Consider the following 12,753-nt stretch of genomic DNA (forward strand, 5'->3'; position numbering starts at 1 on the left):
CATTCTGTGCCACTGCGATACCATATGACACTGTCATCATTTGGTAATTAAACCCTTGCTGGCTTTAAATATGAAAAGCTGGCAAGAGTTGATGATGGTGACACTAGCTGTCGCTCAGCCCAGATTTCCAACAAACCCTCCAAACAGGACACAGAAAACATATTGTTGCATTGGTGTCTTAGTCTGACCTTTCATATACTGTTCAGACATATAGTGATGTGCAGAATTTTATTGTTTGCTGAAAATACAAAAAAAAAAGAATTGATACGTGATGGGCACAGCTTGATGCATAGCTTTTAATTGGCCTGTGAGGGAATAGAAGGGCTGCTGCCAGGGTAAGATGGGGGAGCATAAAGGGTGAAGGCCGGGAGGTGTATTTAATGTTCAACCCCTGAGTAAGTGGGGCACTACTTAAAAAAAGAAAAGGAATGAAACTGAAGTGGAAGGGTGGCAGCAGTTTGAAGACAAGGTTGGAAGTGCAGGTGAGAACTTTGGCTCCCTGTGGAAAGGAGGCAGGAAGAGACACACGCCTCTGTGTTAACCTCAGCCCCACTCCTTCACCATTTCGTGCACACATACGCTCCCTCCCTTCCCACCCCAGTGGCAATCTTGTGGACAGAGTAGATACTGTTGACCAGTCTAATGAGCTGCGCCATAAGATCTCTTTCCCCCTACCAACCAAAATCACTCCTCTCCCTCAATTTTCAATCAGCCTCTCCTGCAGACTCCGGTCATAACCCATAAATGTGGTGTGTGGCTCTGAGAAGAGCTTAGGTTCCATTACTGACAGCCCACACAGCTTTATGGCCATTTAAGATCCTCGATTTGGTTCCTCCCATTTGGATGCTCCTGCCGACCCCCGTGTGACGCCTTAACAGACAAAGTAGAAAAAAACACTTAATGCGATCATTAATGTCAAGATTAGCAAGGCAGACTCAGTGCTCAGTGATGGAAATGCATTTTTAATACTCAAAGCAATAAACATAACATTGTGAAAATGAGATAATAGTGGGTCAGTGTGTGTGTGTGTGTGTGTGTGTGTCAGCCTGCCTTTCTGTAAGTCTGAGCATGTCTGTTGTTGGCTGTTAAATCAATATATGAAGGTTTAAATGTTAATATTTCCTCATTTATAAAAAACACATACTTTCTGTGATATTAAGTCACGAGACTTAGCATTATTTTAAAAATGGATTAATGTTCAAACTGAATTTTTTCTTTTTTTATCCTTTTATTCAACTCCATCTCTTTTCAGTCATATTTTAGGGGAAATATTTGCTTTATGCATTTAAATCTCTAAAACAGATAATGATGTGCAGCCGCCATGAAGATCTGATGTTTTCAAAAGCAGACTGCACCAAAAGTAGCCCCTGGTTTAAATGGCATTTTAAGTAAGTAACAGATCACATCACGCTGGGAATAAAGTGTTCCACAATATCCATTATGGTCCTTGGTCCAGTGGCAGTCTTATAGCCATTTCTGAACTTCAAGCACTGTAAAGAGTCTTATAATACAAAATGTTTGTTAAATAGCCGATAGAGAAGCTATAATCTTTTAATGTTGAATTTTATAGCTTTACCACGCTCTGCCGTTCTTGTGGATATTGTAATATTGCATTTTTACTGGTTATTCATCTGTTAATGTTCCAGTTACTAAGTTTTATTTTCTCCCTTATACATTTTTTGTAACCTAGTACATTGTTAAATGCACAGAGAAAGTTCTAGTGTGAAGTTTATCTGACAGCATTAAATCTGTTGTTTTACTTTATTTTGGACTGAATTATTAAAAGAAAAAAAAAACTGTTGATTTTTCTTTTCTTTTTTTTTTTTTAGATGTACTTAATATTAAATGAATGGTCATTAAATAACACCCCTCACCATATCTGGTTGTGTTTGAATGAAAGAGGCCTGAAGTAAAAAAACTTTATTAACTGATGGTTTTCACTGAGTTCTCTTTGCAAAAATAGCTATTACAAATTTTACACTTTAGTCATATATGATTTTTGTTTTAAGATATGTAAATAAACTTGTAATTTCAAAGAAGATCAGAAATAAGGTTTACATAATGTATTTTCTAAATAGATGAAAACACGAGTTAACAAGTGGAGGGTAGGCATATGCAAACTAGTCCTTTTTCTCCTTTTTAACAAATTATTTCCAACTTTTACCGTTCCTTCTTTCATTCAGCACCTGCGCCGCTCTGTGCGCTTTGATTCCAGTTGTTGTCGCTCCTTTATCAGTTCGTAGCTCATTGGAGCAGGGTTGCTTCCTCTTTTTGTTGTCGCCTAAACCGTTTAGTTTTGGATGATCGGTCAAAGATTCTGACAACCAGCGGGTAGAAGCGCGACGCCCAGCCGGGGAGGGAGCGCGGGAGGCCGGACAGATCTACTGGGCTGCATCGGGGAGACGCACCATTAGACAAGAGAGAGCCATGCCTCACAGCGCGGGTCGATCAGGTAAGGATTTCTCCCTCTGCCTCAAACTAATGTCAGCATTTGTTTGCAGGTAGATGGTTGCACCAGGCGGGACAAGACGGTGAGAGTTGCTTACATGGATTTTATTTCATAATATTATGTATCTTCATTGTTATTATTTTTAAGCTGCGCCTTTTTAACCTTTAATGCAATTATATAATGTAGCCTACTTGTAATTTTATTATTATTATTATTATTATTATTATTATTATTATTATTATTATTATTATTATTATTATTATTATTATTATTATTATTATTATTATTATTATTATTCCGGTTATAGTTCTTAAAATTTGGGGGACTTTAAAAAAACTGAAAACTGAAAAACTTCGATACAATCTAGTTCACCTTTCAATTGTGGGTTTAGATGGGAGGATCAATGAAAAACAGTTGTAATGATCTAATTAATTATGGCAAAATTAAAAGCAAGTACAAAATCAATCTGCGATGGTGTCGAGAATAGAGTCAAATTGATATCCATCTGCTCCCGGTAAAGCGCATGAATGGGCAATCTCAGGACGCAGCTGATATCCTGCAGTGTGGCATATAGCCTACCCATATGGCTCTGGGTGTCAGGAGACTCCAAATCATTGTGGGATGTTGCAAGTGACTGCTGATAGGATGCTGATGTTTTAACTAATAGGGGAAAAAAATAGAATCCAGTAGAAATTTGGACAATGTAATAATTTCGTGACGTGAAATTGGCTTTTGAGTGCTCCAGCATTTTGGCCTGTAGCAGGTGAGTTTTATCGATGTGTACTTCACTGACACCCAGATACCCTATTTATGATGAGAAAGGGGGGAATAAAAATCAAGCCAAATTAAATTCATTTCGTATTACTGAACCCTCGGTAACTCAAAATTAATTTCCAAGGAAACTTAGGAGTCCCAAATAAGTTTTAAATGTTCAAAGATGGAAGGAAAAAAGAGGATACAATCATCACATTCTTTATTTGATTTAAATTTAGCTGCTTTCACGTCCCAAACAATCGTTTGTATTTAAATAAAATTATTATGAACCATATAAAAAACTTCAAAGTGGTTTGGGGACCCCCGTCAGACAACAATAAGATAACAGAGCTATCGATTGTTGACCTGCACGTGTATACAGACCATATAAAACGGAAGGAAAAGGTTTGTTTGATCTCCCAGGGAAATAAGCAGTCCTTCCATCGTGTGTCGGTCATTCGTCCCTCCACTGCGAAGTTATTATTAGTATTTTTAACATCGGTAAACAGAGCTGTTTTTTTCTGAAGCTCATCATATAAGGTGAAAAAAGCAGGCATATATCTAAAACACTGATTGCATCCTTCCCTCAGTGGTCAGGGATTTTAACGGGCTGAAGTCGGGACTAACAGCTTCTTAATCATCGCGCCGTTGTTTGCTGTAGCGCCGTGACACGGGGACGTCACTGCAGCAGCGCTCAGAGGTACGGGGGCCAAATAAGGGTGTTGTGGGCGAAATAGCAGCAGCTTTAGGGCAAACGTGCAGTGATGTGTGAAATTACAGCCCATGGTGCTACATATTGTACCAGAAGCTCCTACTCCTCCCTCCCAAAAAAAAAAAAAAAAGATGCAGAAACAACAAGAAGAATCGTCCTCAAACTTGTCCAGAGGGCAGATGGAGGCAAGAAGGAGGCCCTTGCTGTTAAGTCCACAAAACCACTAAATAAACGTTAAATACTGACATTGAGCCGCTGTGGCTTTCAAGAATATACGTATTCAGCTCAATTGACAAACGCTAAAATCCATTGACAATTTGCTTTCCTGCTGCATATGCAGACAACAATGTTCATCCCTTAACGACTATTCGAGTTGGTACTTTTTAAATTCATTCTTTTTGTTAAATGTTTTTTCTTTGTTTTTTGTTGTGTTTTTTTTTTTTTTTTTTTTGGACCGAGTACCAGCAGAAAAAAGATTAGGAGCCCATAATTCACAGCAGTGTAAGCATCAACCTCTGACCCGGCCAGCCTCAGCAACATCATAGCCAGTACCTGCCTGCCCGCCTGCATGAGCACAGCAGGCTCTGTAAGCTACTGTATGAGCGCCATCTACAGAGCAGAGCCGCGCACAGGCGGCCAGTGGATGATGCTGGTGATGATGATGATGGTGATGATAATGGCCTGCTGACTGACTCTCCCTCTGCAGGCTGCGAGCTCACCTTGGACACAGTTTGGACACACGCTGCCAGAAAGAGCTTAAAGCGCAACATGTTTTTTTTTTAATGTTTTTCCTCATTAGAAATAGCTTCTTTTTTTCTTCAGACATCAAACCTGAAGTTTGCTGAACGCAAAACATGAAAAGAAAGCGTGTTTTTGTTGGTTTGTTTTTTATTTGATTAATTCAGGAACATAACGAAAAGAGGAGTCTTGATTATGTAACCTTTTTCAAAAAGCATGCTTTATTATGAATTGAATTGAAGTGGTCTGAATTATGGGGAATTGTATTAAACTTGTTTACTTTCTCTGTAAAGTGATCTGACACTTTCCTTATTGTGAATAAACACAGTAAAAAAATTAACTTAACTGAAACTAAGTATGAAAATGATCAAAATGTTACACAAACCATTGAATCGAGAATCTGCAATCATTTTCTTCTGTTTAAAATATTTCTTGTAGGCTCTACAACAAAAATGGTCCATCCCTGAGTCACAGTCTCATCAAGTGTTTCAACTGGAAGTCCTTCACGCACACGTCTGAGTGAGTGGCATCGCTTTAAACAACATAGCCTGCGAGTGCTTTACTTCTCTATACCCCCCTTCCCCATGCCTTTAATTTCCTTGATTCTTCACCCCAAAGTCTCATCATTTCCCATTTCGTCTCCCTCCCCTTCCTGGCTGTCGGATGCAGGGACCTCCTCATTTGAGCTGCAGGTTTTTACGTGGGCGAATCACAAAGTGTTGGAATCTATTGCCTTTGTCTGACAAGTCATCCATCTCTATGCAAGGGGATGTGGGATGGAGGTAGGAGGGGGTGATCTGTAGGACTGCAGCTTTTAGAAACAGACACGCAAGGAGAAGGGTTTCATTCTCAGCCCAAAGCTTCGCTCAGGCACAGCCCATTCCGGAGGAGAGGGGGACGCTGCTCTGTGTCGCTGCTCCGCTGTGTTCATGTTGTTGTCATCTCCGCCCCTATCTGATTAAACCGCGCTGCCCGGCGGTCCAACCACGCTCACAAAAGGACAGGGATTTTTTTTCTTTTTTTTTGTGGAGACTCACGGCTATACTCTTTCGTTTTCCTCATGATGTCCTCTAAACACAAATAGTGACCCGGTTTTGAGCCAAATGTTGCAGCGGCCGGTGCGCTCCGCAGACGCGTGGGTCATGCGCTGCACCTGACAGGCTCTCCTGCACTTCTGACTTCACACTGTCTGAGACGGGACCAAAAACTTAGCATCGCCCCAAGAAGCCCGCGGAGCCCACTTCCTGCACGGACTGTTTTGTACCAAAACATAAAAAATTCCTTGTTATTTTTTTTCCACTAAAATTTAAAGCTGCATCACCGAGGCGAAACGGCGACCTCAGTCGATTACTTTTCTTTCCTTTGCTATCCCATGGATATTCACTGCAAAGCAGACCCCTTCTCGGCGATGCACCGTGAGTATGCTGAATTAGTTCACAGAGCAAAACATTTCAGTGGGGCGACTTAAGTTCCTGCACAAATGAGATTCGGTGTGAGATTCGGTATGCAATCATGGCGAATGTTTTTATTTACTGACAGATCAGGCAGCTTGAAATACTGTGAAGAAGCGTGATAGATATTTATGTTAAAGACGTTTAAACTATATATATATATATATATATATATATATATATATATATATATATATATATATATATATATATATATATATATATATATATATATATATATATAGTTTTTAAGAAAATATTTTATACTACATGTTATTCACAATTGCAGTGTTTCATCTGAGGAATTAATGTAAAACAACCACGTTATTTTCTAAACATATATTTCTATTCAATAAAATGATGACCAGGCTGAGGAATATAACGTTAAATCAATTATGCGGTGTTTTGAAATATTTAAAATCCTGGTCAACTTTTGAACGCACTTTCGAAGCTTTTATTTTTTTCCTGCAAACTTTATTGACTAAGAGGTGGTCTGACACGGGAAACGGTAAGCTGCTTTATGCAGCATCTGCTGTAAAGTAGGAAAGAAAAAAAATAATCTACTCAATTTAAATACAAAGCTTTTATTACTCCGGCAATTACAGGCTCCTTGCGAGGAGGCAGGGACACGTTGTGTGTAAATTGATGCAAACGTGTCACATTAGGCGTTATTTTCCACGTTTCACTTTAGAGTTAGATGAGGAAGAAAAAAAAATACGGGGAAACTGAAGCATTCGTTTTTGTCTGGCCGCTTATTTTCTTTATATTTTTCCTCCATATGATATGCGTAAAGAAGACCCGGACTCTTCCTGAATTATTTATCCGTCCCCATTCGCACAAGCCGCGTTTGTAATATGAGTTATCAAAGCTTATTTTAATTATTTACAATAATTGTTGCGAGGAAAATTGAACAGGTTGCAACCTTATACCTGCGACATGTGTTACGCTGCAGTGGAAGAGCTGCCCTCGGAAAACATAATGAAATATGGTAGAATAAGCTAATATAAGATGGGAATTATATACAATTGTTTTTGTTATTTTGAAATATGCTATAAATAATTGTGATTTTTGCTGTATTTTATTTTTGTTTTAGCTTTAGAACCAACACAATACATTTAAAACGTCAATTATTATATCTTGAACTATATTTGTATTATTATCATTATCATTATCATTATTATTATTGTTATTACTATTATTATTATTATTATTATTATTATTATTATTATTATTATTATTAACACAGATTATACATATATTAAATTAAAATATAATAGTTAATTATAATTATAATAAAGCAACAGATGACACTAAATGTAAATCAGCATGCCTCTGTGATCATATTTATATATTAATAGGAGCAACCATTAAGAGTGAAAGACAGTTGCTGGACGCATGCAGAAGTTGTCTCGTCTGCAGGTATGTAATGTTATGTTCCTCCATTGTTGCTGTTGTATCCCACGCAGGGCACGGCGGTGTGAACCAGCTCGGCGGGGTGTTTGTGAACGGCAGGCCCCTCCCGGACGTGGTGAGGCAGCGGATCGTGGAGCTGGCCCACCAGGGCGTCCGGCCCTGCGACATCTCCAGACAGCTACGGGTCAGTCACGGCTGTGTCAGCAAAATCCTCGGCAGGTAAAAGGGGGGATCCACGACCACCAGAGCCGTATGTGTGTCAAACATCAATCTTCTGTATAGCTGCTACTCTATACGCGCACCCAGCTCTATTTCAGCCTCAGTCATCACTTATACAGGCAGGTCATCTTTTATTTCTCTCGTTTTTGCTTTTTCTCTATCTTCTTTTTCTTGAGCACACCAGTTTCACTCGTAGTCTTGCTTAAAAATAAATAAATAAAAAGGGATTATAATCATGAAAAAAATAGCAGAGGGGGACCTTAAAAGTAAACATTAATGTTTTGTTGAGAAAAAAAAAGTCCCAGCGATATATATGAAAATGTAATTATGTGATAAAGAAAATACCATGAGCGCGCAATTAATTAAGGAAGCACTTTTCAGGCAAAAACTGGATCAGCAATTGCACCAGCAGATTAAAAGAAACAAATCAGTTCGTGGCCAATGCTACCCATAACCAGTTGGAAAAGGGAGAGAAAATCACGTGTCGTTTTTCTTTTTTCTTTTTTATTTCCATTAGTATAAAGGCTAAGAAATTAGGACATTTTACTTAAGAGAGAAAACTATTGTGAGGTAATATTTTGAAATATATTTTTTTCAGCTATCAGAAGGCATTTCAGAGGTATTTCATTTCACACACACTGAATGTTTGTCACCAACATTTCTGTTATGGATCACGGTGGCATGTCGTGCATGCTGCTCATGAAAACTGGAGGCAGGTTTTTTAAGAAACTGCGCTCTAACAGCCAGTGTGTCCTTTGTTCTGTCCGTAATGCTCATATAGTTTAATTTTAATTAGGCCACACTGCTTTTTGTTAAAAAAAAATCCTCTCTGTTCGCTTTCCAGCTGACACTCAATCAGCCCCCACACAAGCACACACTCCCAGACCAATTAATAGATTAACGCCGCCATCATATTCGTAGGTAATTTGTGGAGCTGAGTCCAGAGCTCTGTCTCCACGCAGACGCTGTCAAAGACCCTTTTTTTTTTCTTTTTTTTTTGCCTCCATCAATCACACAATTGATTACTTAAATTTGAGGAGGGATCCATTCAGGAACGCTCCTTTTGTCCCCATGCAGGTACTATGAAACCGGCAGTATTAAACCCGGAGTCATTGGTGGCTCCAAACCAAAGGTTGCAACTCCAAAAGTGGTGGATAAAATCGCAGAGTACAAGCGCCAGAATCCCACCATGTTCGCCTGGGAGATAAGGGACCGACTGCTGGCCGAGGGCGTCTGCGACAACGACACAGTTCCCAGCGTTTCATCCATCAACAGGTAGGCGGAAATTACTGCTTTATTTCATTTGATGATGCTGCTCCAAAAGTAACAAAGGAAACTAAGTAGTTTTTCTAGTATCTTAGAGAAAATAATCGAGGCTAATGACGAAGAGACAAAAAAAAGAGGAAGGCAAATGGGGAAAAACATCTCGCGTAAATGGGATAAATCATCGGCTGTTCTCTCCCCCGCACACGAGACTGGGTTCTAATTCCAGCGCAGTCTGTCCGGGGTGGTCTCACTCTCACATGTGCTATTCAATCCCCTCTGCGGCCCTCCTCGACATAGCAGCGAGGGAGCTGAGGCTGAGGCCACGAACAATCACATCTGTCTCGATAAAAACCGATCAATACGCGTAACCAGATCCAGAGGCAGAAGGAAATACCCAACAAAGCTGTTCGATACGCAGACCACACTGCAGCGACGGAGGCGGCGGCAGCATCTTTATTGGCAGACAATTGCTGTGTTTCCCCACACATGTGTCACATATTGACATATAGAATCACTGTATTATTATTATTATTATTATTATTATTATTATTAGTATTATTATTATTATTATTATTATTATGCAGCTATGAATTTATACCTGCATTAAATGTATAGCCGTCTTGAAAAGTGTTGATCTGGGAATGAAGAGAATATAAAAGAGTATCTGTTGCAAAGAAGCCGACATCCTACACCGTCACCTTTCCACTTGAATCAGGACAGCAGTGGACAAAGTGGCTTCAGACAGAGGACGCTGCTGAAAAATCCCACTGCATGTGTGCAAAGTGAAAAAAAAAAAAAAATCCCCGCAGTGCGTGCCAGTGATGAACTTTGGTTAGGAGGCACTGTTCCAGAGAGCTGGTCATCAGCATTACATTTTAATGAGCTGAAGACAGTCTCATAACATGTTCAGATAAATGCGGGAAAAATAGCTGAATTTTATCAAAAAGGGGGGAAAAAAACTGAAATGTTAGAAATGATGTCTGTCATGGAGATTAATTCAACAAGTTTTTTTTTTTGTATTATTCTCTGCAGCATTGTTCTTAATATCATGATTGTACTTTGTTTAGTTTTTGGTTTGCATGTCTTTATGGAAAACAAAGCGTGTCCATAGAAACTAATGAGTCTCTTATTAATGATTAACCGCAGACTTTGTGGCGATGCACAAATCTGTTTTTAGTCACTATGATTTTCTTTTGTTCAAATTAAAGTCTAATATCGTTATTATTGTTGCTTTCCCTTCTCTAAAGTTTGCATTAGTTTTGGCAAAGGTTCAATTCATTTACTGTGCTGCATCAAATGCACAGACTTATTCCAGCAAGGAATAGCACTTCACATTTTAGACTTTTTTAAATTGGGTTTTCAATGTTGCTGTTGATGCCTAAGAGAGGCTTGGAAAAGATGTGGAGGAGGAAGAAAGAGAGGAACATAAGTGTAAATAGCAGGCAAGTTGAGAAAGAGACAGTAGACCCCTGGTGGTCTCTGTGGTTAAGGAGCTGACCTATGGTCCATTGACTAAAGAGCTTGGCTTTAAACACATTTTTCCTGCATGAATTATTAAAGATTACACAGAGACTGGGTTGCACTTTGTTTTGTTATTGCAGAGAGGAGGTTTCACCGGCTGCACTATATGCTCACTGGACAAAGACGTCCCTTTAAGTGGCTTTCAATCTTATCGATCATCATTTTAATATTTCTTTGGGGGATATTCTTCTTTTCTTTTTTTTTTTTCGAAACAGCGAAACGCTAAAGTCGTTAACTCACCCATCCGGATTGCTTATTCAATATCAACAACACAGACTCAAAACAAAGTCGGTGGGTTTACAAGACTCCCTCAAGTCATGAGGTCAGATAACTGCTGCGGTGAGATGTTAGAAATTCAAATAAAATATTGATGTGTGTTTTCTGGACGAGGCTGCTTGCCTTTTCCACCCTGCCTGAAGGAGATAGTACGGAGGAAACAGAAGATAGTGAGGAAAATGAAAAGAGTGTGATGTACATTTTTGCCCCCAAGGAAGTTAACCCCATCGCTGCCTGAGTCAGACCTGATAGCTGCTGTTTCTGGTCGCTGCATGTGGTGGATATGAGTGACTTCGTCTGCAGTGTGTAAAAGTTGATTCTTGTCAAACCCAACGAGTGTGAAAGTTAGAGCCTCCGTACAGTGCTGCCTGTTAATCAATGATGTTATGTTCTTCTGTCGATCAAAAGAGTCTCCTAGTCATGGTTTAATGTGATGCGATCATGTCCCGTAAGAGTAAATATAGGGAGAGACTTTTGATGCTTTTTGTTTGTTTCGGCAGTCATTAAATTAAATATAGGATCATCTCTATTCTTGCAATTTATAAATCCTTACAACACTTGCAATTATTTTTCAAAAGTATTTCCCATTATTTATTTATTTATTTTAGAGCGCATGATGGATTAAAATGTATTGGACGTGGCAGTGGTCTGAGCTTGGAACAGTGAGATACTATTGCTTTCCTGTCACATATAATTTATAGATCAGCATTTGCATTCGCTGTTCCTCACCAGTATCCGTTGTCAACTTTTCTATTTGAGGGTCCCGATCAATAGGCTCTGATTCTCAATGAGCCCGGAGAACTCCCATGTCCTACACTTATCTAGTGAAAAGAACAAAAATAACTCCAACAGGCAGTCCCTTGGCCAAAAATGGATGAGAAGGTTGAAGACAGAAAGAGAGGGAAGACAGAGATGAGGGTTTTGAAAGACAGCTATTGCTACATACAGTAAAGCAGACAGCACACTGGACAGTAATTAGAGTAGAAATGAGAAAAGAGGATGAAGGTAGGAGTGAAAGATCATCTCTGAGAGATGGAGAGAGAGGAGCGGGCAGAAAAGAAGGAGTGTGTAGCCGGAGAGGGAGATTATTAGAGTTGGCCAGGTAGAGCCAGTGAAGCTGATCATTGAGGTGAATTGATGTGATTTCATGCTTTGTTTGCAAGATCATTCAGACCAAAGTGCAATGAAGACTTTCCCGCCACATCGCATCTTACTGGTATAGGGACTTTATCATATTTCTAACCTCAGAATCCAGCTAGATTGAATCCACAATCTCAGGGGGCAGCCCCCATTCAGCTGCACACAGGAGCAGAGAGATTGCCCCTAAAGCCCTGAGATTGGCTATTTGTGACAGGGGCCTGAGTACGAGGATACAAGCGCCCCAAACGCTGCAGCACTTGTACATGCACAGACGTAAGTGGACGTGATTTGCCATGTTTAAGAGTCCTGGGTTGGTTGGTTTGGTGTGAAATGTTCTGGAAGCAGCACTGATTGATCCATGTCTGTTTTTCACTCCATCAGGATTATCCGCACCAAAGTCCAGCAGCAATTCCACCCGTCTCCCGATGGATCCGTCACACCGCTCTCCACGCCCGGCCATACCATAGGTAAGCCCCAACAAGGCTACACACATATTGTTGTGCAGTTAAATAGTGGCCCGAACACTCAGATATGAACATACAAGCACTTACTTACAAGCATCCCCCCACACACACACACACATCCTGTACACACACACGCACTAACTCAGCTCTCTCCATCAGTGCCCAGCACCGCCTCCCCACCTGTGACCAGTGCCTCCAATGATCCCGTAGGATCCTACTCCATCAACGGCATTCTGGGTATCCCCCGCTCCAACGGCGAGAAGAGGAAACGAGACGATGGTAAGATAGACACAAGATCCCTTTGTTTTCCATCCTTTTAATTCCTTTCATCACTCATCTCCTACTTTTTTT

General features: G+C 40.0%; 1 protein-coding gene across 5 annotated transcripts in view; it reads left to right on the forward strand.

The window, feature by feature from the left end:
- Positions 1-5,513: 5,513 nt before the first annotated feature.
- Positions 5,514-12,753, forward strand: part of pax2a (paired box 2a) — a 30,580-nt gene continuing 23,340 nt past the window's right edge. For all 5 annotated transcript variants that reach the window (XM_061745396.1, XM_061745398.1, XM_061745397.1 and 2 more), the window contains exons 1-5: positions 5,514-6,067; positions 7,570-7,735; positions 8,813-9,010; positions 12,320-12,405; positions 12,562-12,681. In XM_061745396.1, the coding sequence (XP_061601380.1) occupies positions 6,025-6,067; positions 7,570-7,735; positions 8,813-9,010; positions 12,320-12,405; positions 12,562-12,681 (613 nt within the window). In that variant the 5' untranslated portion in view covers positions 5,514-6,024. The remainder of the gene's footprint in view (positions 6,068-7,569; positions 7,736-8,812; positions 9,011-12,319; positions 12,406-12,561; positions 12,682-12,753) is intronic.

This window comes from Cololabis saira, chromosome 17 (assembly GCF_033807715.1).
Source record: "Cololabis saira isolate AMF1-May2022 chromosome 17, fColSai1.1, whole genome shotgun sequence".
Lineage (NCBI taxonomy): Eukaryota > Metazoa > Chordata > Actinopteri > Beloniformes > Belonidae > Cololabis > Cololabis saira.